At 38.7% G+C, this 26306-nt stretch overlaps 1 protein-coding gene across 6 annotated transcripts in view; it reads left to right on the top strand.

Moving 5' to 3' along the window:
* Nucleotides 1-4247: 4247 nt before the first annotated feature.
* The window catches only part of LOC143858921 (cold-responsive protein kinase 1-like), a 31422-nt gene continuing 9363 nt past the window's right edge, over nt 4248-26306 (top strand). For 2 of the 6 annotated variants that reach the window (XM_077369628.1, XM_077369630.1), the window contains exons 1-11: nt 4248-4545; nt 7042-7241; nt 11277-11380; nt 14705-14915; nt 15030-15267; nt 18254-18404; nt 22016-22116; nt 23096-23260; nt 23342-23423; nt 23506-23587; nt 23700-23763. In XM_077369628.1, the coding sequence (XP_077225743.1) occupies nt 7169-7241; nt 11277-11380; nt 14705-14915; nt 15030-15267; nt 18254-18404; nt 22016-22116; nt 23096-23123 (906 nt within the window). In that variant the 5' untranslated portion in view covers nt 4248-4545; nt 7042-7168 and the 3' untranslated portion in view covers nt 23124-23260; nt 23342-23423; nt 23506-23587; nt 23700-23763. Of the gene's footprint in view, nt 4546-7041; nt 7242-11276; nt 11381-14704; nt 14916-15029; nt 15268-18253; nt 18405-19516; nt 20325-22015; nt 22117-23095; nt 23261-23341; nt 23424-23505; nt 23588-23699; nt 23764-26306 lie in introns of those variants that run through there. The other 4 variants (XM_077369627.1, XM_077369629.1, XM_077369626.1 and 1 more) reach the window with 3 other exon arrangements.

The raw sequence follows: 26306 nt of genomic DNA on the forward strand, positions 1-26306 counted from the left end.
TAAGATGAACGAATATCCGCCCGCCTCGATGAATGCAAAGCCCTTGATGTTGATCAAAGCGAGAGCTACTTTCTGCTTTTGTCACCTGAGTTTCAAGATTACATCGAAGGCATGCTCTCCATCCAAGTTGAATCCTACCGCCCGCCCAAGCATACCGGAGTACTTTCCAGGTGGAAATATCTTATTCGTTGGAAATGCCTCCAATAGGAAGTTGGAGCAAGAAGCACATCCTACGTGCCGATTTTTACTCCCTCAGGTATCATTGACCGCAATATGAACTCGTGGTGGAGTTCATTTAAGGAATGGTGGTATGATGCAATTGCATCTCGACAAATCACAAAGATCAATAGCCAATATTGTCATGTCTTTGATCAAGCTGCCTAGAATCACCAAATCACCAATCCAACAATCCATAATGTCAATCTAGCCCAGGATGATACCGAATCATATTTTCCAGTGGCTAATCATCCTCGGTTCGAAAGATATCAAATGCCGTCCATATCAACAACCCACGTTGATTGCAATGCTTAAGATACTTAAATATATTTGAGTTTATTTTTTATTTTATTTGTTGGAAATTTCCTAATTACCTATTAGTCCATGAAAGCTATAGGATAGAGTTGTTTTAGTGTTTGAGTTATAGTTGGTGTAGGACTCAGAGTTTGAGTAGATTTAGGATTGGCCTATGAAAGTCTATAAATGGGCACTTTGTAAAATATTTGGAAGCTTTTGATAAATAAATTTTTTATTTTAGTCCTTGTCCCCAGTCCGACTCGAGATTGAAGTTCCTGCCGAAGAAAGAAATAGCCACATGCTGCTTTTTGTTAGAGTATATGCCCTAAAAGCCAGTACAACTTGTATTGAACTTGTAATTAATGAATAAATTGATTGTTTCATGGCATCTATTTGGGTATTTTTTGGAGTTTGTGATATGATTATTGACATACGTTTGTCCTTAGGTAGCATCGTAGGATAGGCCATGAGCATAGAGATTATGTGGCAGGGACATATGGCCTTCTGGTTCTTTCCAGACCTAGAATGTTCATGGTTGGGGTTGAGGTTATACACCTTATACCCACACACAACATGCATCAATCTTGCCTCCATACATTCATTGGAGTGGCCAATCTCGATCACTGGGGTAGTGGATCCTAAGCAAGTGGAATGGGTGTGATGATTGGATCACGCACTGAAGGGAATAGCATGTGGACAAGGATTTGGTAAGGTTATTCCGTCGGGCAGGATCCTTTCATATATGTCCTTAGACTGGTCTAACTAACTATAATCTAAATAGGATTACCAAAGAGTGGTAATGGGTCATCAGGCAAACCCATGGGATCAATAGTGATGCCCAACAAGGAATTCTCCATCTCTCTACAAGTGATATTACATTTACAGTTTCGATCTTAGCTAAGTCCTTCAGTAAAAGGCTGGTTAACCGATTTAATAAAAGTGTTTATCAGAGGTTTTGAAATTTTTTGATTGTTTTGAAAAGACTCTGCAATTGCATTTGCAAGCTTAAAGTGACAGATCGAAAGGTATACCATTGAGCGGGCTCAGGGGGTAAGTTATGTCCACTCCCCGTGGGACCCAACTCTTAAAATGGCGAATTGGAGGAAGGACATGCACTTTGGATTGGATGGTCTTCTTCAGGGTAATGTCCTAGTGGGGGCCAATTGCCTAATGCGGTCGTAGTTACACTACATTGTGTCAGATCGCAGTGGGGCCCATGGTGGGCCCTGCATGAACAACCATTAAATCCCTGCGATGATCCCAGTCATAACTCACTAGACCCTTAAATGATTATTGGACAATCCGGGTACCGGATTTTATTACGTGTGAGGAATGGATTAGATCCATTGTATGTGATACAAGGAGATGCACCATACATAGGGTGCATGCACACTAACCAGAAGATGAGATACACCTTATTATAGCAGTGTTATGTTTAAATAACATGTGCACTTTAAATGCTTAAATCCAACTGGTTGGATGTTTAAGTTAAAAGCTTAAATCCTACTGGTTGGGATTTAGTGATTTATTGTGCATGTGCTTAATTAAAAGCTTAAACACTATTGGTTAGGAGGGAATTAAGTGAAATCCTATTGGCTACAAGATTGGTGGATTTCTATTGGTTGGAATTCAAAGAAGGAAAGGAGAGCTAGAGAAGGATTTGAAAGCCCACTTGAATTGGAAAGCTTCTACACACTTCCACCACGGTAAAAATCATTTTTACCCCTTGTTGTTTTAATTTAAGAAACATGGTGGAAAGCAAAGTTGTCATTGCACACACGCTTTTCAATCCAAGAGGGATTCCTAGTGGGAAACAAGTTCCCATGGGAGCTCTATTTAAAGGGACTAGGGGTAAACAAATTTCACATCTGACACTCTCAAACCATCTTTAGAGAAATTTGTACAACCCCTTCTCTCCCAATTCTCTTCTCCTTTTCTTTCTAGTTTTCAAGTTCTAGTTAAGTTCCAGAGAAATTTGCTCACGTGGAAGATACAAATGGGAAGGAGATTGAGGTGAATTTGGAGGAGGCCAGAGTCTCAAAGGAGAAAGAGATCGGCGATGTTTTTGGGATAGGATATAATGAAAACATTGTTGAAACGAAGAAAATGTCTTTCAGAATGGAAGAAGGGATTTGCGTGAGAAGATGGAAAAGGGAAAAGCAGTGGGAAAGGGGAAGCGAGAGCTGAATGCCCGTAGGAAATAGAAGGCCAACTTCCCTAATGTAAATTGCCTGTGATTAGGGTCCTTTGTTTTTGGGTCTCTCTTCTTTTTTTTCCTTTTCTCTTCTTGCGTCTGGGGCATAGGATTAAGTATATGGTGTTGGAACTAGGTTTGGTATTAGCAATTAGATGCTGGGAAGAGTTTGTTGTTTTAAGACTCTAGATGTTGTCAGGTGTTAAGGGCGTGGGCCTAGGGTTTAAGTTGTTGATTGTTAATCTCAGTCAAGCATGATGTTTGAATCAGTTTTCTGGAAGTAGTATAAGTTGTTAGGCAGGAGGATAATTATGGGTAGTTGGGATGGGGGTACTTTATGTTGATTGGCCGAAGGATTATGGGTAGTTGTCTCTTAGGCGGGATGTCTGTTTTAGTTGGTTCATTAAAAAATTTCAAAGTAGATTTTGGGAGCAAATGAAACGATGCTGATCCTCATCAAACTTGAAAGACTTCGGTCTTTCGCATCTTGAGGCATTTTATTGTTTTGATCATTGAAGAAGAGGAGAGAACGAAATGAAGCAGATCCTCACCAGCTTGAAAGATCTCGGTCTTTAGCTACCAGAGGCATTTTATTGTTTTGATCCCTGCTCGTCCTTGAGGAGATTTGTGAAGAGAGGTTCTTGCAAGTGAAATTTTGGAAGCACGATGGTTCTTTTGTTTGGATGGTATTTTTTGGAATGTAAACGGAATGATCGGATGGTTAAATCCATTATGCTGGGACCCAGAAGAAGATGTTTTAATTTTATTCTAGTTTCTTATGGTCTAGGAGTAAGCTCCTGACCGGCCATACTATGTAATGCAAGTTGGGACTTCTGGTCCTCAATGTTATTTTCATAGTATGAATATATTTGTCATCTTAAAAAAAAAAAATTTCTAGTTAAGTTCTAGTTTTAGTTCGTCTTTTGTTCTAGATCTAGTTCTAGTAGGAACTTGGTTTGGGTAGGTGCTAGATTTCAAGTTGAGTTTGGAACCCAAGAACATCTTTTTCAACCTCCTTCATACTTACAAGCTTTAGATGCCACTACTTTCGACTTTCGGAGGAGTTCGGGTTTGAGAAACGCCGAACACACCTAGCGGGGAGTAGATCAATTAGCAATTACCTGATAAAGGATCATCAAAGTTAGTCTTTGTTTTGCTCTTGTAGGGAATCTAAACGGGTAGAACTCACCCCTAAAAGCTAGCTGTTAGAGGGAGGGTGCCCATTCCCTTATAACCCATCTACATCCATTTCACATGTATGTGGGACTGTTGCTTTTGCGTGAAACCCCAACAATTTCCCCCTCCACGCGTAAGCAACGTGGACCATCTCGCCCCTCCACGTGGTTGCAACGTAGGAACCACGAGATCTTCTCTGAGGGAATTCCAACGTCCTACACCGGGGTTATTGAGATCTTACCGGGAGTTACCACGCCCCAGCTCATACACTAATTGTAAGGAATCAAACCGGGTAGAACTCACCCGTAAAAGCTAGAACTCACCCCCGGTTAAATTCCAACAAACCCAACCTATTCACGTCCCAACAAATGAACGTATTTGTTGGGTTGACCGACCGTCGGTGCCCACAGTCGGTTCTCAAAGTCCGAAACAAACAGGGCCATAGAAATCGTGGAAAGTGGTCAAACAAGTTAAACATGAGAACAGCCTTCATCCGAAGTCAATCAAGTTAAACGTGGCAACGGCCATTTCCTTATATAAGGAAAAAGGGGTTTCATACTTAAATCTCCACTTTTGAATTTCTGGGGTGTCTGAAATTACATCCATTTGGCGATTATTTTAATCTCCAGAGGATTTCTCTCTCATCTGTTGTTATGGTTATGGTAAGTAGATTCGGTATTCATTCCCTTCGAATTTGTTGTAGATTTGTTTATCCTTTTCGGTCTCTTTGGTTTGTTATTCTTGAATCCTATGAAGTTCCAATTTTATGTTGAATTCGTTTAGAATCTAAAAGATAAGTTTTTCTTCTTCTATGTTAAATTAATGCAGAGATTTTGGGTTGTTTAAAGCTCAATTCTTCAGTTTATGATTCTTTGGTTGTGCTAATAAAAAGAAATATTGAATTGAAACCATTCAAAATAGAAGAAGTTCATGGAAGATAATATCTTTTTTTTTTCTTTTTCACTTGTTTGTTAGATTAGTCATGTTTCTATCTCTGAAAAGCTCTTCATGCACTGTATTGTGAAATATAAAGATTACAATAGCAATCAGTCCTCAACTGCCCTGATTGATTAAATCAGTTTAAAGCTTAGAAAAATGCTTAGTACAATGCTTGTAAGATTATAGTGGAGTTACCTTTGTGCTGTGATTTGGCCGACACTTTGAATTTATTGCCGACACACGTGTCATGTCGTGTCCACACTCCTTTAGACACTTTTAAGTGTACTGCTAGAAGTGACAATAACTTTATATGTATGTATGTGTTTGAGTGTGACACTATTTTGAGATTTTTAGGGTTGCCATGTTAGATACCTCATGTCCTTGTCGAAACTCGGCACACGAATCCGTGTCCACAAATCATGATTATATGTACTTTCTATTTTAGGCATGTCCCCGTTTCTAAATATTGGAAGTTCGCCGTGTCCAACACTCCGTGTCTGTGTCGACACGCGACACTCGTGTCCGTGTAAATCATAGCATTTGCATAGCATTGAAGTGTTAGACAGTCCATTGTAGGAGGCGAGAGCTCTAAGGGGTGGTGGAATTAAGAGTTTCAAACCTATAGGTTTAGTGAGTAGTCCATTTAAGGTTATAGTGGAGTCACCTTTGCACATGGTTGAAGTGGTAAACAAATATCAATGTGGTCTATGATCAGAGGTTAAAGTGTTGATCTAGATTGAGGGCTTGGTTACGACTTACGAGAAATAGGGAGGGGAAATTAGAGGTTTTATGTAAGTTGGATGTAGAAAAGGCTTGTGCTAATGTTGTTTGCAATTTTATGGACTAGTTTCATTCCACAACCGGTTTTGGGGGAAGAGAGTCAGTAGATTAGTGCTTGTGTATCATCTGTGCACTTCTCCATTATAGCTAACTGATCAGCTTGCTTCCTCAAGATTTTGAGTGGACTAAGACAAGGAGATCCCCTATCCTCTTCTCTTTACTATACTAGGCAAAATTGTAATAGTCCCACATCGGAAGCGGAGAGAGAAAGTTCCTGGGCTATATGTGTAGACCCAAACCTTCGCTGTGCAGACGCGTTTTCTGCTGAAAAACAAAACCGGGGAGGGCTGCAGCCTAGAACCAGACAATATCTACACGGTTGCCGGGGCGTTATAAAAATGCTTAGTATAATGCTTGCAACATCGGAGAGCATGCGTTCGAATGAAGCATTCAAGGTGGTTTACTTCACTCGCTTAGGTTTATACTTCCATATGCGGAGACACACTCATCTTCATCAAGCAGCTAAGTACTTTAGGTGGGTTTTGAGAAGTTTGGAAAGAGTGCAATGGATGGAGTTGGGGGTCGATGAGGGAAAATTGGAAGATTTTCAAGTGGAAGAACTTTTGGACATGTTAGGTTGAAAATGAATCTCATATTTTGGTCTGCTTTTGGGTTGGGGATCCCACCGGTGTACCTTTGGGATCTTGTGAGTGAGGAGGGAAGAAAATTCGCAATGTGCCTATATGCATATTTATGTCATCTTGAGTGAAAGATCAACTAATGTATGTGGAAGAGTGTTCTTTGTCTCTCTCTCTCTCTCTCTCTCTCTGGTCTAGATTGAAGACTTCAAAGTGTGAAACTACCAGTTACTCCAAATGCTTAAGCTGTTGGAGAAGGCGTTATTTATTCTTTTATACTCTACAGTCCCCTTCACGTGTGGCCCCTCTTTCTTTGGGTTGGCCTACACGTGGGACATGTGGCCCGACTTTTGGGTTGACGATTGCATGTGGATTTTGGACTCCAAGGAGGTTTGAACTCAAGACCTTTGCTCTGATAACATGTGAAACTAGCAGTTACTCCAAAAGCTTAAGCTGTTGGAGAAGGCATTATTTATTCTTTTATACTTTAACACAAAGAATCCTAAAATTTTATTGGAAATTAAGGGAAGTCTTTTGTGTTTATATCTAGTGGGAATATGGGACAAAATCAAGAAGATTAATGTGGGTCAATGGTTGTAGCTAAATATCTCGTAAATTGATTCTCCGATCAAACTTATAATATATGCTGCTCTGTTTTTTCAATTTTGGTTGTTAAGTTGGAGGAAATATGGACATGAAAATTAGAGGAATAAAATTGCATAAAACCAGTTCCTGGGTTTTCTCACATGTGATTCTGCTAGGTGTCCTTGATCCTGACTCCGACGTCTTGGTTTTATACAGTTTATGGAATGATTCCAACCAAACTATTCACGAAGATAATAGAATTTTTTTCATTTTTCCAACGGTCTGGGGTCGACGTCGCAGATAAACGGGGGGGCATACATTGAATTTCAGAAGATTCAGTCAGATGCCTCACATGCATATGAGTTGTTGCTGCTTTAGATCATCGAGAAGGGGTCCATCTAAACAAGATACTGATGGTGAGAAATTTATTATACATTTATTCTTCACCTTTCTGTACATTGCATAGTAAAGTAGCAGGTTTTACATATGGGATTTGCTAGGGACCATTGCAGAAGGCATTTCGCGCCTGGGCTGTTGCATGTGAGAGCAGCCACCTCAGATGAATTAAATGAATAAGACAAAATTCGTGCCCGTGTGGCTGCTCTCACATGCAACAGCACAGATGTGAAACGCCTTCTGTGATGGTCCCTAGCAAATCCCCTTACTTATATTTCAAATTTATTGATTCTTTATGTCAGTATAGCATCCTACACTCCTTTCACTGACCTGGAAATTGAGATGCAACTTGGATGCATATCCTTTTGGCTTGGTCCTGGAATTTATTTCTTAATTCAATATAATATGGTTATTTTTTGTGCTCCAAAGCATACTAAATTTGTTATAGTCCATGATAACATCAGTGGTACCACTATTTTTTCCTATCCTCCTAGGCCTATTTTCCAACCTTCTGTTATCTCTTTCAGTAAGTAAAGGTTTTTGAGGTTTGTACTTTTTTTGTTGATGCGTATTTTCTGAAAAAAGTTTTATTTTCTCACCTTCATGTTTTTTCTCATGACAACTTTTACTATCAGTTTTATTTGTGTGATCCCCATTATAACTTGAAGTCATCTTTCATTTGCAATTTATTGTTATTTTTATATTGAACAGTGTGTCAATCCTTTAGATTTTAACATTTTTATATATTTTGTGAATTGGTTTGGTTACAAGATATTAAGATTGCAAATGTTAGTCCAGAGCATTCATCAAAAGGTTTACAATAGCAAACATGGAAATATGTAATTGGCTTTCTGATTCTCTAAAAAATGAGTGCCTCGACAACATTATTGTGAAAGTTTTTGTGAAATGACTTTTATGAACACTTTTGTGGTCTAACATGTCATTTAAAAAAAAAAATGTTCTCGATAGGCTCCCTTCTTCTCCTATATAGATTTTTCAATATTGTTAAAATTCTATGATTTACAATTTAGTTCTGAACTGAGTCTAATTACTTACTATTCAAATCCTTGAGTTAAATCCCATTGAACATTAATCCTGCAACTTTATTGTGTCTTACAATTCAACTCATGAATCCTACGATTCAATTATATTCAAAATCTCATAGCTGTCCGGGTGATTGCGTGCATCCATAGGGATTAGTCCCACCCTAAAATTGGGGGTGGGGGGGATACACTATGTCACCAAAAAAAAATTCTCATGGCTGTCAGTGGAAATTTGACTTATGTTTTATTTATTTATTTGTTATCTTATTTTATTATTTCTACGATTCAATTATATTCAAAATCTCATGCTTTTTAGCAAAATTATTTGATGAAGATCCTGAAGCCTTTATTTCATTCTATTATACTCACATTAGAATATTTGGTTGTTCAAGGTTTTCTTAGAAATCATTTACTAAATCCTCTTAAGCCGTTATGCCATTCTACTCTACTATCATTAGTGGTTTGGTATTTGGGTTTTCTCTTCAACTTAAAACCAAAACTTTGTTCTTGAGATTTATTCAGAGCTGGGACACCAAACTGAGCATTATTTTTTGCAAAAGGTTTCTATGAATGCCTATAGTCTTGCGAAGGTTCTTTCTTCAAATTGTGGTGGTGAATCCTGAATTTCTGAAGCCTCCTAATTTTTCGGAGACAATGCTATCAATTTGATTTTCGGAGAGGTATTGCAGTCGTTAGTGTTGGTTTAAGTGCTGGATTTATTGACTCCTATAAGTATAACGACCCGGATTTAGGGCAAATATTTAGACATGAATTTTTTCCCTTTTTCCAAAATCCCATAACCCGAATCGTTACCCCAAAATGGAAACAAGTTGACACATCTATAAATTACTAATTATATTTCTTTTGAAATTACAAGCCATCATCATTAAAATCCTAAAGTTTCCTAACATAAGTTGAAACTAACCAACATAATAAAACAAGCTAAGGCCAATTGCCTGACAAGGATAACTAGTCAAACCAACAGGGCCACCTGGCCGAACACTCTTCCCTCGATCCCTTTAAGCTCCCTTATTTTGTGTTCATGCCATCATGTCAACCTGCAAAAGCTGTAGTAAACTGAATTAGAGCAAGCTCACTTAGTGGGCTCACATAATAAGAGTAAACAAGAATGAGATTATATTATTAACATTTCTTATGAATAATGAACTGACATAGGCAAAACAATTAATGAATAGGAATAAGGACTAGAGTAAAAATATGAATGCATGTAAAAGAAAAATGTCACAAGCATATGAGATGGCTACCGCCAAGGTCATACGACATTACACATACCCTTTTTCATTTCCCCTTTTTTTCTCATATCCTGGCATTATATACCGGCCGCCGACTCTTGACCATCTAGGACCCTCCACCAATGTTTAGGTGTGGCCCTTTCTAGGATTTCTCTAGGTCACCTTAATGCATCACCAACCCAATGTCGTACGCTCTCGTCGGGGTGGCTTTTGGCATCTTGCCCATGGTTGGCTCCCTGCCTTCTCTATTTTCTTTTCTTCATTTTTCTTTTTCTTTCTTTTCTTCTCTCTCTCTCTCTCTTTCGGTTTGCTATGGGCGTGCGCAAGTTGGGAGGAAACCCACGTTTTGGGTTTTTATAAAACCCACGTTTTGGGTTTTTATAAAACCCACAAGTGTTGGGTTTTGTTGTTTGTTTCTAACTTAAACTCTAACTTCTAATTTATTTCCTATTATAACCCTAGCATTAATAGAAAGTCCATTATATTTAGGTCTCTCTAATTCTTATCTTTTATTTAAGTGAGACAAAAAGGGAAATTAAATTTTGTGGCACATGTGGCCCACTTACTATCTATAGTAAAAATGGGATTTACTATTTATAGTAAAAATGAGATTTACTAGTCATAGAAAAAATGGGATTTACTATTTATAGTAAGTGCGAATCCGACGGTCGAACGGCTCCAAATCAAGGATCTAGACCGTTGATCTTTGATCGAAGGATCGATGGCCAAGATTTAATTAAAGTTATTAATTTTCCCGACCCTTGGTGTGGCCGGGTCTTTACAACTCCTCTTGGGGTTTCGTTTAACCGGGCCTCTTTTTTTCTTGCTAGTATCTTTTTCAGCCACTTAAGGAAAGAATACTGGTATAGTTATCATCGTTGAGGTGTATAGTTGAATGATTCTTTAGTCCTAGCTTAGGCCTTGTCTTTTTGTCAAAAGTGTAAGTACTTCCATCACTATTGTTTATACGAATTTGGGAAATTCATTTGTATGATGATTCATTCCTTCCAAGTGTCTCTCACTGTTGTAGCACACAGGGTGTGGATCTCATTTGTGTTTACCTAAACTAGTATATTATTAAATGTTCAGTTTGCCTTATCCTCTAAGAAAGCCCACAAATTTCTATATTCGAGACCATATGTTGTACTGTGATAGACTCTTGAAGGATGACATCCTTCTAACTGTGACTGTATATCACTTTTACAAGTCTTATAATGCAAAACAATTTTTTTCGCCTGAAGTGGAGGAAATTTCATCTGATTAGATCGATATATCCTACTGCGATAACTGAACGTACTAAACAGTCCATTGGCCTGTATAAAAGCAGCCAATGTACCAGATTGACTGGTTAAATCTCCTGTTTTACTTGTGTTTCTTTTCTTATTGTTCTTACCAAGTTGTAAAGGTGGTCCAGTGTGATTCAAAAATGTATTTCTAGGCTCCTATGTAACATCTCTACTAAAAAACTGTTAAACCTAGGAATGCGTTCCTATGAACGACATGAAAATCAAAATGGAAAGTGTATTAATTCAACACCTCATGATGGTTAGTGTAAACACAGAGAGTTGTTGGTCATTGACAAGAGGGGTACTGCATATAAACATAAGTATTTTGACTCTTCCCTTTGTCTAGTTCCATTAACTGCATGTGCTTCTATGTTCTGGTCATACAATGCTTTTCTATATTTTAATTTCCCTTTTTTTTGAATGGTATTTAATTTTTCTTTTTCTTTTGATTTTTTGGATACGGTATATGTCAGCTAAGAACATCAAGCTTTTTTCTTACAATGAACTGAGTTCTGCAACAAAGAATTTTCATGCAAGCAATAGGATAGGACGAGGGGGTTTTGGAACAGTCTACAAGGTATGCAAGTACAAACATTTTAAATGGTTCTTTCCTGTTTTAGTTCTACGAAAGCAATGACCATGGCTTCATCAAGATAAACTTCTATTAGCTTTCTTATGACCATTTCACTGATTGTAGATGTTCACATTTCATCTTGCCTATGTAACTCCGATTTTTAATTATCCAAGAAACTTACATTGTGTAGACTGATACTCAGATACAATATGGATACTGTTTGAGTGCCACTTTTCAATTACTGCTGAAGTTTCGTGTGTGTGTGTGTGTGCGAGCGCGCGCGCGTGTGTGTATATGTTTATTCTTGAACTATCCACTATCCAGACATCATAGGCTTTCAGAACAACCCTTATATATATAGGGAAATGTTATCAGCACTGCTGTATTTTGATGAGGGCACTCCTCACTTTATTAAAAGTACGGTATGGCCCGCACGATAGGATGATCCAAGCCGTCCATTAGATGGACCACATCGTAAATAGGTTGTGCCCCAAACATTATTTCCATAGGTTGATCCAAATACAATAGTGCTGATAACATTTCCCTATATATATATATATATATATATATATATATATATATATATATATATATATATAGAGAGAGAGAGAGAGAGAGAGAGAGAGAGAGAGAGAATGGTTCCTGCAAACGTGTGTAGGTAAGCTTACCTGCACATGTTTGCAAAAACAGGGTGGGGGCCCACATTTTTTGGGGGTCCAAAGCATTCATTTGGAAGGCCCTTCCATGGATCATGGATAGGGTGTGGCTCAAAAATCAGCCCCATTGGATCATCCTAACCCTGCCATTTGTGGAGGGGAACAATGGGCAGAAACATGGACACACAGTGTCTATCCATTTCGCCCCTCACCTTTGATTGGGTTAGGACAATCCAATGGGGCTGATTTTTTGGCCACACCTTATCCATGGAAGGGCCTTCCAAATGAATGGTTTTGATCCCCCTAAAAAAGTGGCCCCCACACTGTTTTTGCAAACGTTTCCAGGTAACTTACCTGCACACGTTTGCAGGAACCATTTTCTCACATATATATATATATATATATATATATATGAGAAAAGAGTTTCTACACCCTAGTGTGGATAAGTTATCTACACCCTAGGCTTAAAATACAGTGGGGGCCAAAAAATTTGTGGCACACCCAAGAAATCAGCTCCATAGGATCACCCCAACCCTTTCAAATATATATATATATATATATATATATATATATGAGAAAAATGTTTCTAAGCACGTGCTTAGATAAACTTATCTAAGCACATGCTCAAAAACACATGTGGCCCACATTTTTTGGGGGATCCAAAGCATTCATTTGGAAGGCCCTTCCATGGATAGGGTGTGTACCAAAAATCAGCCCTATAGGATCATCCTAACCCAATCAAAGTTGGAGTGGAAAATGGACAGACACTGTGTGTCCATGTTTCTGCCCATTTTCCCCTCCACAAATGGCAGGGTTAGGATGATCCCATAGGGCTGATTTTTGGTACACACCCTATCCATGGAAAGGCCTTCCAAATGAATGCTTTGGATCCCCCAAAAAATGTGGGCCACATGTGTTTTTGAGCATGTGCTTAGATAAGTTTATCTAAGCACATGCTTAGAAACACTTTCCTCTCTCTCTCTCTCTCTCTCTCTCTCTCTATATATATATATATATATATATATATATATATATATATATATAATGTTGGCCCACATTGTTTGCGTGATCCGAAGCATTCATTTGAAAGGCCCTTACATAGATAGGGTGTGTACCAAAAATCAGGTCCATAGGATCATCGTAACCCATCCAAAAGTGGAGGGCAAAATGGACAGATACTGTTTCGCCACAAATCTGCCCATTTTCCCTCCACAAATGGAAGGGTTAGGATGATCCTAACCACCTGATTTTTTGTGGACACCCTATCTATGTAAGGGCCTTTCAAATGAATGCTTTAGATCACCCCAAAAATGTGGGCCCACACTGTTTTGAAGCTCGAGCTCAGAAACAATTTTCTCAATATGAGATATATCTGTGCTGGGCCCACATTTTTGGAGAGGTTAAAATGGATAGTTATAAACTTCCCACAAATCTTTCCATTTTTAACCTCCACAAATGGCAGGGTTAGGATGATCCTTTGGAGCTGATTTTTTGTGCACACCCTACCTATGTAAGGGCCTATCAAATGAATGCTTTGGATCATCCAAACCATGTGAGCCCACATGGTTATATATATATATATATATATATATATATATATATACACACACACACACACACACTAGTAAAAAAACCCCGACAAAGAACTGTACAGATCACATCATAGGTTGATCCAAACCGTCCATGTGATATAACACAACATAAATAGGTTGTGCCCCAAAAATCATTTCCATAGGCTGATCCTAGCCCTCCAATCTATAGAGGTTTCCATAATATGTTGTTCCTCTTAAATCGGATGGTTAAGATCACCCTATAGATTTTTTATTAAAAATTGCATAAAGGAGGGGGGTAAGATTGAAATTATGTGGCTTTAATGGGTGCCTTTGTTAAAAAGCATAAAGGAGCGGGTAGGATTGAAAATATGTGGGTTGAATGGGTGCCTTTGTTAAAAAAAGTCAAAAAAAGTGATGTGTAATTCTCATAGAATTTTGGGAGAAATTCAAATAATTCTCTTATTTTCTCTTTTACTTTATAGATATAGATATATGTAGAGAGAGAGAGAGAGAGAGAGAGAGAGAGAGAGAGAGAGAGAGAGAGATAACTCATTTACTCCGTGGGCTTAAAATACAGTGGGGCCTCATTGGTTGGGTGATCCAAAGCATTCATTTGATGGGCCCTCACATAGAGAATAGAAGCAGATATACATTTTTGGAATTACTGAATATTATAAGTTCAGTTATCCAAAACTCGGTTCAAGATTATCTGTACTTGGTCTATTAAAGAGAAGCAGTCGATGACATGGAATTAACTATTATTTGCATTTAAAATCTCAAAACTGATTGGTTAATTGTTAAACATGTAGATCAGTTTGCACACTTACACACTTGTTTTAATTGTTAAATATGGCAAGGAAAAATGATTCCCATAAAAAATACAAAGACTATGGAATTTAGAGACTGCTTCATTGTCTGAAATATTGCTGGGGGAGTTGTTTGTTGAAGTTCATGACATGTCACATCTTGTTAATGGTTGTTTGTTGCAAGCTCTATAGTACTTACTTGAAACTTCAACTTTCTTATACGGCATGTAAATTCGACTTTTTCTCTATGTTCAGATGATTATCCTGTGTTTCTTAATTTTATTTATTTTCTTCTTTTGTTCTATTTGCCAGGGAACCTTACAAAATGGTACCCAGGTTGCCGTGAAGTTGCTTTCTACCGAATCAAACCAAGGGATTAATGATTTTTTGACTGAGATTGATATCATTACAAACGTTAGGCATCCAAACCTTGTTGAGCTAATTGGTTGTTGTTTTCAAGGAGATAATCGTGCTTTGGTCTATGAGTACGTGGAGAATGGCAGCCTTCATCGCGCATTATTAGGTAAATTTGGACAACAAAGACTAAAATCCGGGGGGGGGGGGGGGTGAAACATTCTTAATATCAATTATACCAATTGAAGCATCATAATTATAGCTAATTGTTCTTTTTCTGTAGGTTCAAAGAGTAAAATGATAATACTAGATTGGGATAGAAGATCTAATATTTGTATGGGAACTGCCAATGGTCTTGCATTCCTTCATGAAGAACTTGATCCGCATATAGTGCACCGAGACATAAAAGCTAGTAATATTCTTCTTGACAAGAACCTTGCACCAAAAATTGGGGACTTTGGTTTGGCTAAACTTTTCCCGGACAATGTTACTCATCTCAGTACACGAATTGCTGGAACACTGTAAGTGACCTTCCATATTTGTTGAATTTTTCCATTTAATATATTTCCATGTCCTTTCTTTACTTCGGCATTAGATCGTGCTTATTTACCAGAGAAATGTCAATTCAATTTGAATTCTTACTAAGATACCCATGATTTTGTAACATAGTGATAGGGACCATTCTTCACAAAACAAAAAGTGATTTTAACTTGGTAATAGGGCCCATCACTATACATTAATGGTGCCCCTTGGGACTGTTTAACAAACAATTGAAGCAACAATTTCCTTTGTTCCTTGACTTTTTTTATAATACATGTAGGACAAGAATATCATTAGAAAACACAAACACACACACACACACACCATTTAATATTTAAAGTCAAATATATTGATAGGTTGAACGAGGTTTGTTTTGCAAAAGTGTATATTTTTAATTGTATCTATATTTTGAAGGGGCTTCTCTTGTCTAAGTTAAGCTTCTTTTTTTTTTTTATGAAAGGTACGGTTTGGCAGGAACCCTAGCAATTTTTACTAAAGAAAATAAAATGGTAAGAGTCTAGCCCTCGCCAGACCCTGCAGTGGCGGGAGCCTTGTGCACTGGGCCGCCCTTTTTAAAATAAAATGATAATAGTTGCATTTGAATATATCCCTTTCCTAAACAATGATCATTAGAGAATTGAAATTCACAAGGATTTTATATACAAAAAGTAGATGGGCATATTTAAGGGCCATAAATTGAAGAGAAAGATCTTGTCAAGATGGATAACTCAATCAAATGAGATGGAGGTGCGTTTAGACTTCAGAGATGCACGCGGGAACATATTATACTCCTGTAGACCCATTGGCGGATAAGATTCGATTGAGGCAGAGATATGAGCGGCACTAACTGGTTTGGATCTTCACTAGAGTGTTTAATTGCCTGTTTATCATCAAGGGGGGCTCATCAAAAGCATTATCATGGGATGCTAGTTGCGGGGTGGGACCATGGAGACTTGGGAATTTTATCGATGAGACTCTTGCTATTCGTTGGAATACAAGTTCTTCTCTTTCGTTTGTTTGCATCCCTAGAAGTGCCAATGATTTAGCGAGAAGCTTTCTAAATCTGTCGTGCGTAGGTAATTCATGTACGAATGACACCATCTGCATTTATTGTAATGATTATTATTATTAGATTTTTTTTTTGCAAAAAAAAAAGACAACGGCAATGTGTCTTCTATCGAATTCCCTTCACAATCCAATCATCATCATCATCATCATCCAATTTTTCGAGTTCAAACTAGATGTTATTCTGGAGTTTCAAACCATGAAACCATTCAAACCATAGCCAAAGAATATCATTGATAGTAGTTTATTCACAAATGAGAAATTGAACTCGGCCCAAACTCTAAGCTCCCAGATCAATAATTGACCAGTAGAATGAGCTGAACCATTACTAGAATACCTAATCATCATGGTAATGATAGATTGTGCTGGCTTTAGACCAAGTTGCTTTTGCTTGAAGGTGCGAACGAGAATTCTGACTCTTGGACTTGGAGGAGGATTCTCATTAGAGAATAGCTTCTTTTTTTTCTTAATGGTGTAGATATTAGCCTCCTTCTAGGTGAACCTTCATAAAAGAAAATATTTTTAAGCTCCTCTTCATCTAAATCATTCTCAAATTCTGCATTAAACGACCGTGTTTAATCATTATCATTCATGTCCCATTGTTCTACATTCATGGAATGATGTCTATCTCCAGATTTAATTTATATTAATCCATTTTCCTCTATTTGTTCTCCCTCGACCAATCTTCTCATGATCCTCATTAGAATTGTTTCGAATAGATGGAAGAGCACAATGAGATTGCTTTTTTTCTTCAGCCAGTTTGTTTTGATCATCCAACATATGATTTTGAGTATCTTCAGCGGAAACATTTTCAATTTCTTCCACAACTTGAAAGCTATCCCAAGAAGGAGTACTCTTATATTCTTCGAGAGCTTTAGAACTTGCTCTATCTTGATTTTCTTAATCACTCTAGACTTTCATGACTGGAAGATTCTGTTTTGAGTTTGTGGCTATCTTTTGAGTCTGGTAGTTATTCTTGCAATGGGGCCTTCTTTGACCTCCACTTAAGCTGCGCAGAAAAGGCCCAAAGTCAATTCCATGGGAATGCTTTGCAAAGGTTTTAGGATGATGGCTTTCAGTCATGTTTAATAGGTGTAGTAACTATTCTTATATTCTCCGAGAGCTTTAGAACTAGCTCTATCTTGATTTTCTTAATCACTCTAGACTTTCATGACTGGAAGATTCTGTTTTGGGTTTGTGATAATCTTTTGAGTCTGGTTGTTATTCTTCCAATGGGGCCTTCTTTGCCCTCCACTTAAGCTGCGCAGAAAAGGCCCAAAGTCAATTCCATGGCTGAATGCTTTGCAAAGGTTTTAGGATGATGGCTTTCAGTCATGTTTAATAGGTGTAATAACTATTCTTTTGGAAACCCAACTCCACCTGTTACTTCAACACAAGTTCTAGCAAATGTGAGTTGAGTTTCTTCAGATGTTTGTGCAGATATCTGAATACAATGGCTTGCCAATGACATTAGCTATCTTTCTAATTGATTTTTTTAGGCAAAAATACCCAAAACTTTAGAACGATGCATTTCTAGAGTGATGTTTGGTGTTTAATTTCTCAACACCACGGGTCTACCACCAAAGAACAGCATACAAGTTTCAAGAACACTAAGCTAGTCTTTGCTCAAATCGAATTTGAAAAGAGAGACCATATTTGATTGCAAAAATATAAATATTACCCTTCAGCTATCATATTTTTTTCTTCTAATAATAGCTTACTGAGAAGCAACAAGGATGTTTCCCGAGACAATAGTCCATATCGTGTGTTGCTCCACTTGATTGAATTGTCCAATCTCGTCATTAGCAAATAAAACCATGCTATAGTGTGACATACATTAAGATTGCATCATCTTTTTTGTTTGTTTAGTATATTCAATTCCAACTCGACTGTTATGTGCAGCGGTTATCTTGCACCAGAGTATGCATTGCGTGGTCAATTGACCACGAAGGCTGATATATACAGCTTTGGGGTCCTTTTACTTGAAATAGTTAGTGGCAGAAGTAGTGGAAGGTCAAGCTGGTCAGGGTTGCAGAAAGATCTCTTGGAATGGGTCAGTTTTACTTGCATTTTAACATATTTTGTAGCACTTGAAATCTATGGTGGCTTCTTTGCAATAATATGATGATCTTGATCTGCTTCTTTCATTATGCTGGACTTCTATTTTTTCTTCTGGGATTAGAATTAGTTTTATCTCTAGCATTTGAATTTTGAAACCCATTCAGGCTAGATCATAAAATTTTGGAGGAAACAAAACAATGCTGATATTTCTATCAGTGAAAAAGGCCAATATAACATTTTGGCTGAATTTTGTTGGAAATGTGGTCTTGGTCAACCATGGGTTAGTTCCCTATGATCACCGTGCAAATGACTATATATGGTCACATGATCCAAACTGTATGTGCCCCACAGACATTTATTATGGTGCATCCACAGCGAGGTCCACCATTGGGACACTCATCTGCCCATAATCGACATGTATGCGGTGGTGATAGGTGACTGACCTACATGCTTTAGTCATAAGTGACCCAAGGCTACCTCTTTATGAGTGTTAAAAGGTCATGTGCTTAGCTTTTGATGCATAACAACTCAATTAAAGAAAAGGTGTCCTGCTTAACTTTTTTTTAGTTTACATTGTTTTCTAGTAATCTTCCAGTGTCTTGCCCATGGTTCTCATTTCTTCATTTCAAGGGGATGAGTTGACCTCTGAAATCTGAAAACCATCTGATTTCCATTCTTTAAACAGTTTTTGCCGCAACTGTATTTAGGTGAAAATTTCATAAAACTTGTGTCTCCAAGTGGTGAGAAGTGGCTAAAAATCAGGAAACAAAAAACTCTACTCAAAATAGGATTGACTTTTTCCTGATTTTTAGCTATTTCTCACTCTCATCTCAATCCTGCCCTCTCAAATCACTCTTCTCCTACTCACCCTACCCCTCTCAACACTTGGAGACACTAATTTATCATGAAAACAAGTCCAGGCTGGCAGACTTGGCCTAAGTTTTTAATGTCATTCGAGCAAACTTTTGGGAGTTATGCTACTTCTAGGGAATCAAAATATTGAATTTGAGACCAAAAATCACAGTACTCCTCTCTCAAAGTATTCTGATGCTTCCGTTGCTGTAATACCTTTCCTTTTTTTAACTTTGAAGGTTGGATTTACAGGCGTGGCAGCTCTACGAAGAAGGGAGACTGTTAGAACTGGTGGACCCAGAGCTAGAACAATACCCAGAAGAAGAAGCCCTTAGATATTTGAAAGTAGCCCTTTTCTGCACTCAGGGTTCAGCCCAACGACGGCCTTCGATGTCCCAGGCTATAGCTATGCTCTCAAAGCAGTCTCGCCTCAATGAGAAGGTACTGACCCCACCAGGGGTCATTCATGACTTGGTGAGAATTGGAGAAGGCATGAAAACCACAAGCTCCAGCAATTCGCCAGCACTACGCCTTTAATCGGATCGGAACTTGCTAACTATGGACCCCACTGGTCCATTTTGATATGGGCCAGCTAGTTTCTCTGAGATGATCCTCTGCTGGAATTGCATATAGTTTGGAATCACCTGTGGATACCCAACAGAATTCAATAAAACCGCTAACTAAGTGTTCTTCGCATTTTTGAGAAATTATACAGTCGTTGAATACTGATTGGAGAGGAAATTGAGATATGGGTATGGTTTAAAGCTTTAAAACAAGGATCATAACAGAGAGAAAAACAAATGGGTATGGTTAATTTTGGTCCCATTCTATGCACCAGTTATGATATCACACTTGGGTTGGAAAAATAAGTGCGAAAAAAGAGCAGTATCTGCAAGGGAAAATGTCCCAGAAAGTCTGTTCTATTCATTTTTTTTTAACTGAACTGAAAAATCTGGTTGAAGTTTCTTATTATTATATTCCTTGTTTTGGAGTACAAAAACAAATTCGAAGGCAAATGTGATCTCTGTTCTCTTTGTTGGAAGATAGAAATTATATTTGAGTTTGTGAATGTTATCAGGTAAATAATGAAGCAACTAGCCACCAAATTATAAAACTAGCCTTTTAAATAAATAAAAATTTCATCGAGGATGAAGAGAAATAGAGAAAATCTAGATCATCAATGCAATGGGCCTTAGAGTGGATAAAACATTTTACTAGTTGGACACAATCCTAGCCATCCAATTAAATTAAGCCTGGAGAATCGTTAGAATTTGGACTGAGATTATCTATCAATCAATTATGATCATCCTACCGTAGAGATTGCAAGGTGGGCCCTATTAGTAGTAGCCCATATCAACAAATTGCAGGGTCAGAAGATGTGGGCCCACCGGATCAAACCGTACGGATGCCTAATTCAAGGGAGCTGCACCATAATACGGTGGAACGTAGTTGAAAGGCAACTTTTATTAACGTACAAAGCTACTTAAAAACACCCATGCGATTGAAGTGAATGACCAAAATACCCTCGTTTCATTACAGAGATAAGCAGGTTATTTTGGTCAATTCACGTTCAAGGGAGCGAATTATCCGACAGTGGGTGCGAATTTATCATTCTCCCCAAATAGAAAAAGCACGAAATTTCAAAAAACAGAACGTAACAAAACCCTCAAAAACAGCTCAAAAAAGCAAAAGATAATACTTCCATTCTTCTTCCTGGAAGAAATCTGAATTTGAGCTGGAGCAAATCGTCTTTCTGCTAAATTTGAACCCAAACGCTAAAATCCCTAATACCCTTTCATTTTTCCCCTTTCGCCCGAGGTCCTAAAAATTTAGAATTTCTGAATCCATGGACCCTAATTCGTCCATTTCAAACCCTAATTCTTCGATGACTTCGACATTGATGGAAGCATAGGAATTCAGGGAGATGATGGAGCATGTGGACGAAGTGAATTTCACGTTAGATGGGCTCGGGCCGGGCCAGCCTGATAGGATCCGTCAGGCGAGTCTCTTGTCTTTGTTGTCCATTTGTATGACCTCACACCAGTGTAAGCTTCTTAGAACTCTTGGGTAAGCGTAATTTAATTCACATTTGTTATACATAGTTATTCCATTTTGGGTTTTGAGTTTTTTGCAATTGTTGTTAGACAGTAATGGGTATTCTCCACTGGAAATTCACAAATTTTCTGTTGGGTATTATCTTTCTTTAGAATTTTTTGAAACAAATAACGATTTCATTAAGAGAAAAAAACCAATTACACTGCTTTTCATAAGTAATTCTGTTTGTGAAATCATTTGCACTGCATTGAATGTGGGTAAAAGAAATCAATTATCAAACAATACCAACAAATCAATTATCCAAAACTATACCTAAAACTGTCCAGTATTTCGGCAATGTAGGAGGCGAGTCTCAACACGGACCCTGACTTTCTGTCCCTTCACTCAGGCAATAACATTAATAAAGTTAGCTTTCAATTCAACTTCTAATTGCTCATATTCTTTCCTCAGCATTGATGCATAAATTTGAAGTGCTTTTAGTGATTGTATCTTGCAGTATTTTTCATACAATATGAGAACTCTTCAAGAATCCTGACATTCCATAAAGTGCTTACTCACCATCTGTTTGCAATGTTCATCCTGACATTCATTACTTTATAAGCAAGAGAGTTCTTTATTCTCCTTCAATTATTGGTATAATTTTTTGTTTAAAAGAGCTTACTCATGCATATTAAATCTTTCTGTGTATCTTTACAGGATGGTAAAAAAAAACCATTGATGCTATTCTCGGTCTCAGCTTTGATGATCCTCCCAGCACTCTTGCTGCTTCAGCTCTTTTCTATGTTTTGGCAAGCGATGTAAGTTCTTTGAAAATCTACATGGGGAAAATGAAATGTTCCTATTAGAAATTTTTAGTGACTTCCAAGTTTCAACTCACCGTAATGTCATTTCAATGTGTCTTACGAGGCATGCTGTTCTGTCTATGTTTCTGGTGAAGTGATATTTGTGCTGTAAAATTGGTACATTTGCAATGATGACATTGTAATTATTCGTATTTCAAATTCATCGTAAAAATGTTCAACCTCTGTAATGAGCTATCCTTTTACGTGATAGATACTGCTTGAAAATGGCTGTGGAATACCAAACACTCGGTTCAGAAATTAAAAAACTCAGTCTTGAAGTTTTGTTGCCTATGTTGTTTCACTTTTTATTTTTATTTTTCATTTTATTTCAGTTGTGGAATCATCACCACTTAATGTTCTGCTATGCTGACAGAAGAATTTTCTGTGAACTTTCTCAATTCTGTCTGTTCATGGATAAGCTGTCCATTTTCCATTTCTCATGTGTCAAACTACCAATTACTCCAAAATCCTAAGCTGTTGGAAATGGCGTTATTTAATTTTTTATACTTTAACATCATGCTATATCTTTCTCTTCGAATTTTAACTTTTTACACTGCTTTTGACAATATTTATCGAGTGTAGCAATTTGCATTTAAAATGTAGTTTGTGAATAAATTAAAAGGAAATTGTTGATCTTGATAGCCTAAGGATCAGCTTATATTCATTGTAGTTTCTACTATTTTTAAGAATACTACTTTCAAGAACTATCACAGCCATTAATTTTCTGAAGGCATATCTTTATAACTTTGAAGTTTGGGAGCTGAACTTCAGCATTGTTCTTTGAGTGCTCTTTGCATATATAGGTTAATGGTTTTACCTGAAGTCTCCTAGGATGCTTCAGTATTGTCCTTTTTGTGTCTCTCTGCTCCCTAAAAAGGACAATGTTTTTCCAGGTGTAACATTATTGGCAATCTCACTTCCATTGTTCATGCAGGCATTACTCTGCATTTGCTGTACATTAAGCAGTGCAGCTGGTGAAGAGACAGGTTTTGAAAAAATCTTTGGGGCCGAGCCTGTAGTTTGATTGGGTGGTAGCTACCTTGATATGGGTGGTGGCTTCATCTTTGCTCTCTACCTACCAAAAAAAAGACACTTTGGGGTACTTGGATGCACATTCCAAATTCCTTTGTTTTTCTTTTAGTGCCCAGTGTACTTTAAATCTGCTGTCGTGTTTGAACAGAAAGGCAAGGAGAGCTAGAAGCTGAAAAGATGATCATAGAGGCTTATTCAGCCTTGCTTCTCGCATTCCTCTCGACAGAAAGGTAATAAGTCTTCCGTTCCTCAGTGTAATTTCTCTGTTATTCCATCTTATTTACACCTGAGTATTCGTGGTCAATCACTTAGTTTGGATGTGTGCGACGCCATTGCTGGCTGCCTACCCGATTGTAACTTGGGAGTTGTTGTACGCGTTTTGGAGAGGTTTGTGGTAAGTTCTTATATTTCTAATTTGAAAGGCAGTGAAGTCACCTTTGCCTCTTGTTCAATTCACTACATCTATTTTGTTCTCTGCTGGGTTTGATGATGTGTTGCATTTTCAGGCATGTTGAGAGGAGAAGAGATTAGAGAGAAAAGGAAGAAGTGAAATCCACTCCCCCTTACTTGGTATATATATATATATATATATATATATATATAGACACACATAAAGAGAACATACATATGACTACTATGTCCTTAAGGGTACATAATACACCTTTTAACACTCCCCCTCAAGCTGGAATGTATATATATTGTACATTCCAAGCTTGTTACATATGTCACTCAATTTTGTATAGTTTAAGGGCTTTGTGAACACATCTGCTAACTGATTAGTAGATCTCGTGAAAGAAACATGAATTTCGCCTCTTTGGCAGCCAACCTCTATATGCTTGGTTCTCTCATGTAAGACTGGATTGGTAGCTATATGAGTAGCAGCTTTATTGTCACAATAAAGCTGAGCTGGAGCAGATGGAGGGAAACCAATCTCAGAAAGGAGAGAGCGTAACCAAATAAGTTCCCCACTGGTATGAGGCATAGCATGATACTCTGATTCGGCACTCTACTTGGAGACTATGTCCTGCTTCTTGCTTTTCCATGACACTAGATTGCCGCCAACAAAGGTGCAATATCCAGTGGTGGATCTCCTATCTGCTGGAGATCCTGCCCAGTCTGCATCACAGAAGCCTTCTACTCTGATGTGACCATGCTTCTTGAATAGGAGGCCTTTCCCTGGCGCTCCTTTCAAGTAGCGAAGAATCTGAATCACTGCTGCCCAGTGAGAAGTACGGGGTGAGCTCATATGTTGGCTTACTGTGCCAACATCAAATGATATATCTGGACGAGTGACTGTAAGATATACGAGCTTACCCACCAGCCGTCTGTATTTGCCAGGGTCATCTAATAAATCTCTTTCTTCTGGAAGAAGTTTCCCATTTGGATCCATGGGAGCTGATGCAGGTTTTACCCCAAGGTGACCTGTCTCCTCAAGAAGATCTAGAACATATTTCCTCTGTGAGAGGGAGAGACCTCTAGTAGAATGCGCAACCTCCCCTCTGAATCACTTCCTGTAATGATGATGTAATCGACATATACTATCAATAGAACACAACCAGCAATGGAATGAGAACTGAAGACGGAGTGATCAACTGTACATTGCTTCATGCCATATCGCATGATAGCATCACTGAATCATCCAAACCAGACTCTAGGGGACTGCTTGAGGCCGTATATAGACCTCCGTAACCGACATACTAAGGAGGACATCTCCCCCTGAGCAACATATCCAGGAGGTTGCTCCATATACACCTCCTCAGTAAGCTCACCATGTAAAAAGGCGTTCTTGACATCTAACTGATGTAGAGGCCAGTCATGTGTAACCGCAAGAGATAGAAGCACTCGAACAGACGGAATCTTGGCGACCGGCGAGAAAGTCTCTAAATAATCAACACCAAATGTCTGAGTATATCCTTTGGCTACCAACCGCGCCTTAAGGCGCTCAATAGTACCGTCAGGTAAGTGTTTGACAGCGTAAACCTAGCGGCAACCAACCGGTTGAGCCTCAGGAGGAAGAGGAACTAACTCCCATGTCTGATTGTCCTGTAGGGCCTCCATCTCAAGATCCATGGCCGCACACCATCCCGGATGATCAAGAGCTGCTGGTAAAGACTGTGGCAAAGAAACAGAGGACAAAGAGAAAACAAAACTCCGAAACATAGGAGTGAGAGAATCATATGAAACAACAGAGGAAATGGGGTGAACAATACTGTGAGAGCGAGTACGAGAAGCAATGGGAGAATTGGAAGTGGAATCTGAAATAGGTACTTGAGATGTGGAGGCTGGGAGCTCCGGCTGCAAGGGCGATGGTGCAGGCGGAGGAGGATGAGCTGTAGATCGCGGCCGTCGAGGATGAGCTGTAGATCGCGGCCGTCGAGGATGAGCTGTAGATCTCGGCCGACGAGGATATGCCTGCATAGGAGCGGGAGGAGGAGCCTCAGTAGCCTCAGGAGCTTGTAGTGAAGAGGAGGGATCACATACAAGAGTTGTTTCAGGAACCAATACATGAGGGGAGAGTAGAGGAGCCAGAAGGGCTGTGAGGGGAAGAGAAAGGCCCGAGTTAGGAACTGTGGAAGGAGTCTCATGAGAAGATACAAAGTAGGACTCGGACTCGAAGAATGTGACATCGGCAGACACAAAGGGTCGACGCAGGCAATGACTATAACAGTGATAACCTTTCTGGGTACGGGAGTACCCAAGAAAGATGCACCGCTCAGCTCGAGGATCCAGCTTATCAAAGCCAGGACCAAGGTGCTGAACAAAACACACACACCCAAAGATCCTAGGGCTGATAGGAAAGGGATCATGACCAGGGTATAACATAGCAAAGGGGGAAGAGCCACCAAGAACCGAGGATACCGTAGGGGTGATAGGAAAGGGATCATGACCAGGGTATAACACAGCAAAGGGGGAAGAGCCACCAAGAACCGAGGATGGAAGCCGGTTGGCAAGGTGGCATGCAGTAAGAACGACATCACCCTAATAGCTCTTGGGAACTCGCATCTGAATAAGAAGAGAGCGAGCCCCATCGAGTAAAGATCGCATCTTCATTTCAGCCACACCATTCTGCTTAGAGGTGTGAGCACAGGAAGACTGGTGGATAATACCGCGAC

Source organism: Tasmannia lanceolata, unplaced genomic scaffold (assembly GCF_043159265.1).
Source record: "Tasmannia lanceolata isolate RefF3 unplaced genomic scaffold, GAP_Taslan_0.1 ptg000029l, whole genome shotgun sequence".
Lineage (NCBI taxonomy): Eukaryota > Viridiplantae > Streptophyta > Magnoliopsida > Canellales > Winteraceae > Tasmannia > Tasmannia lanceolata.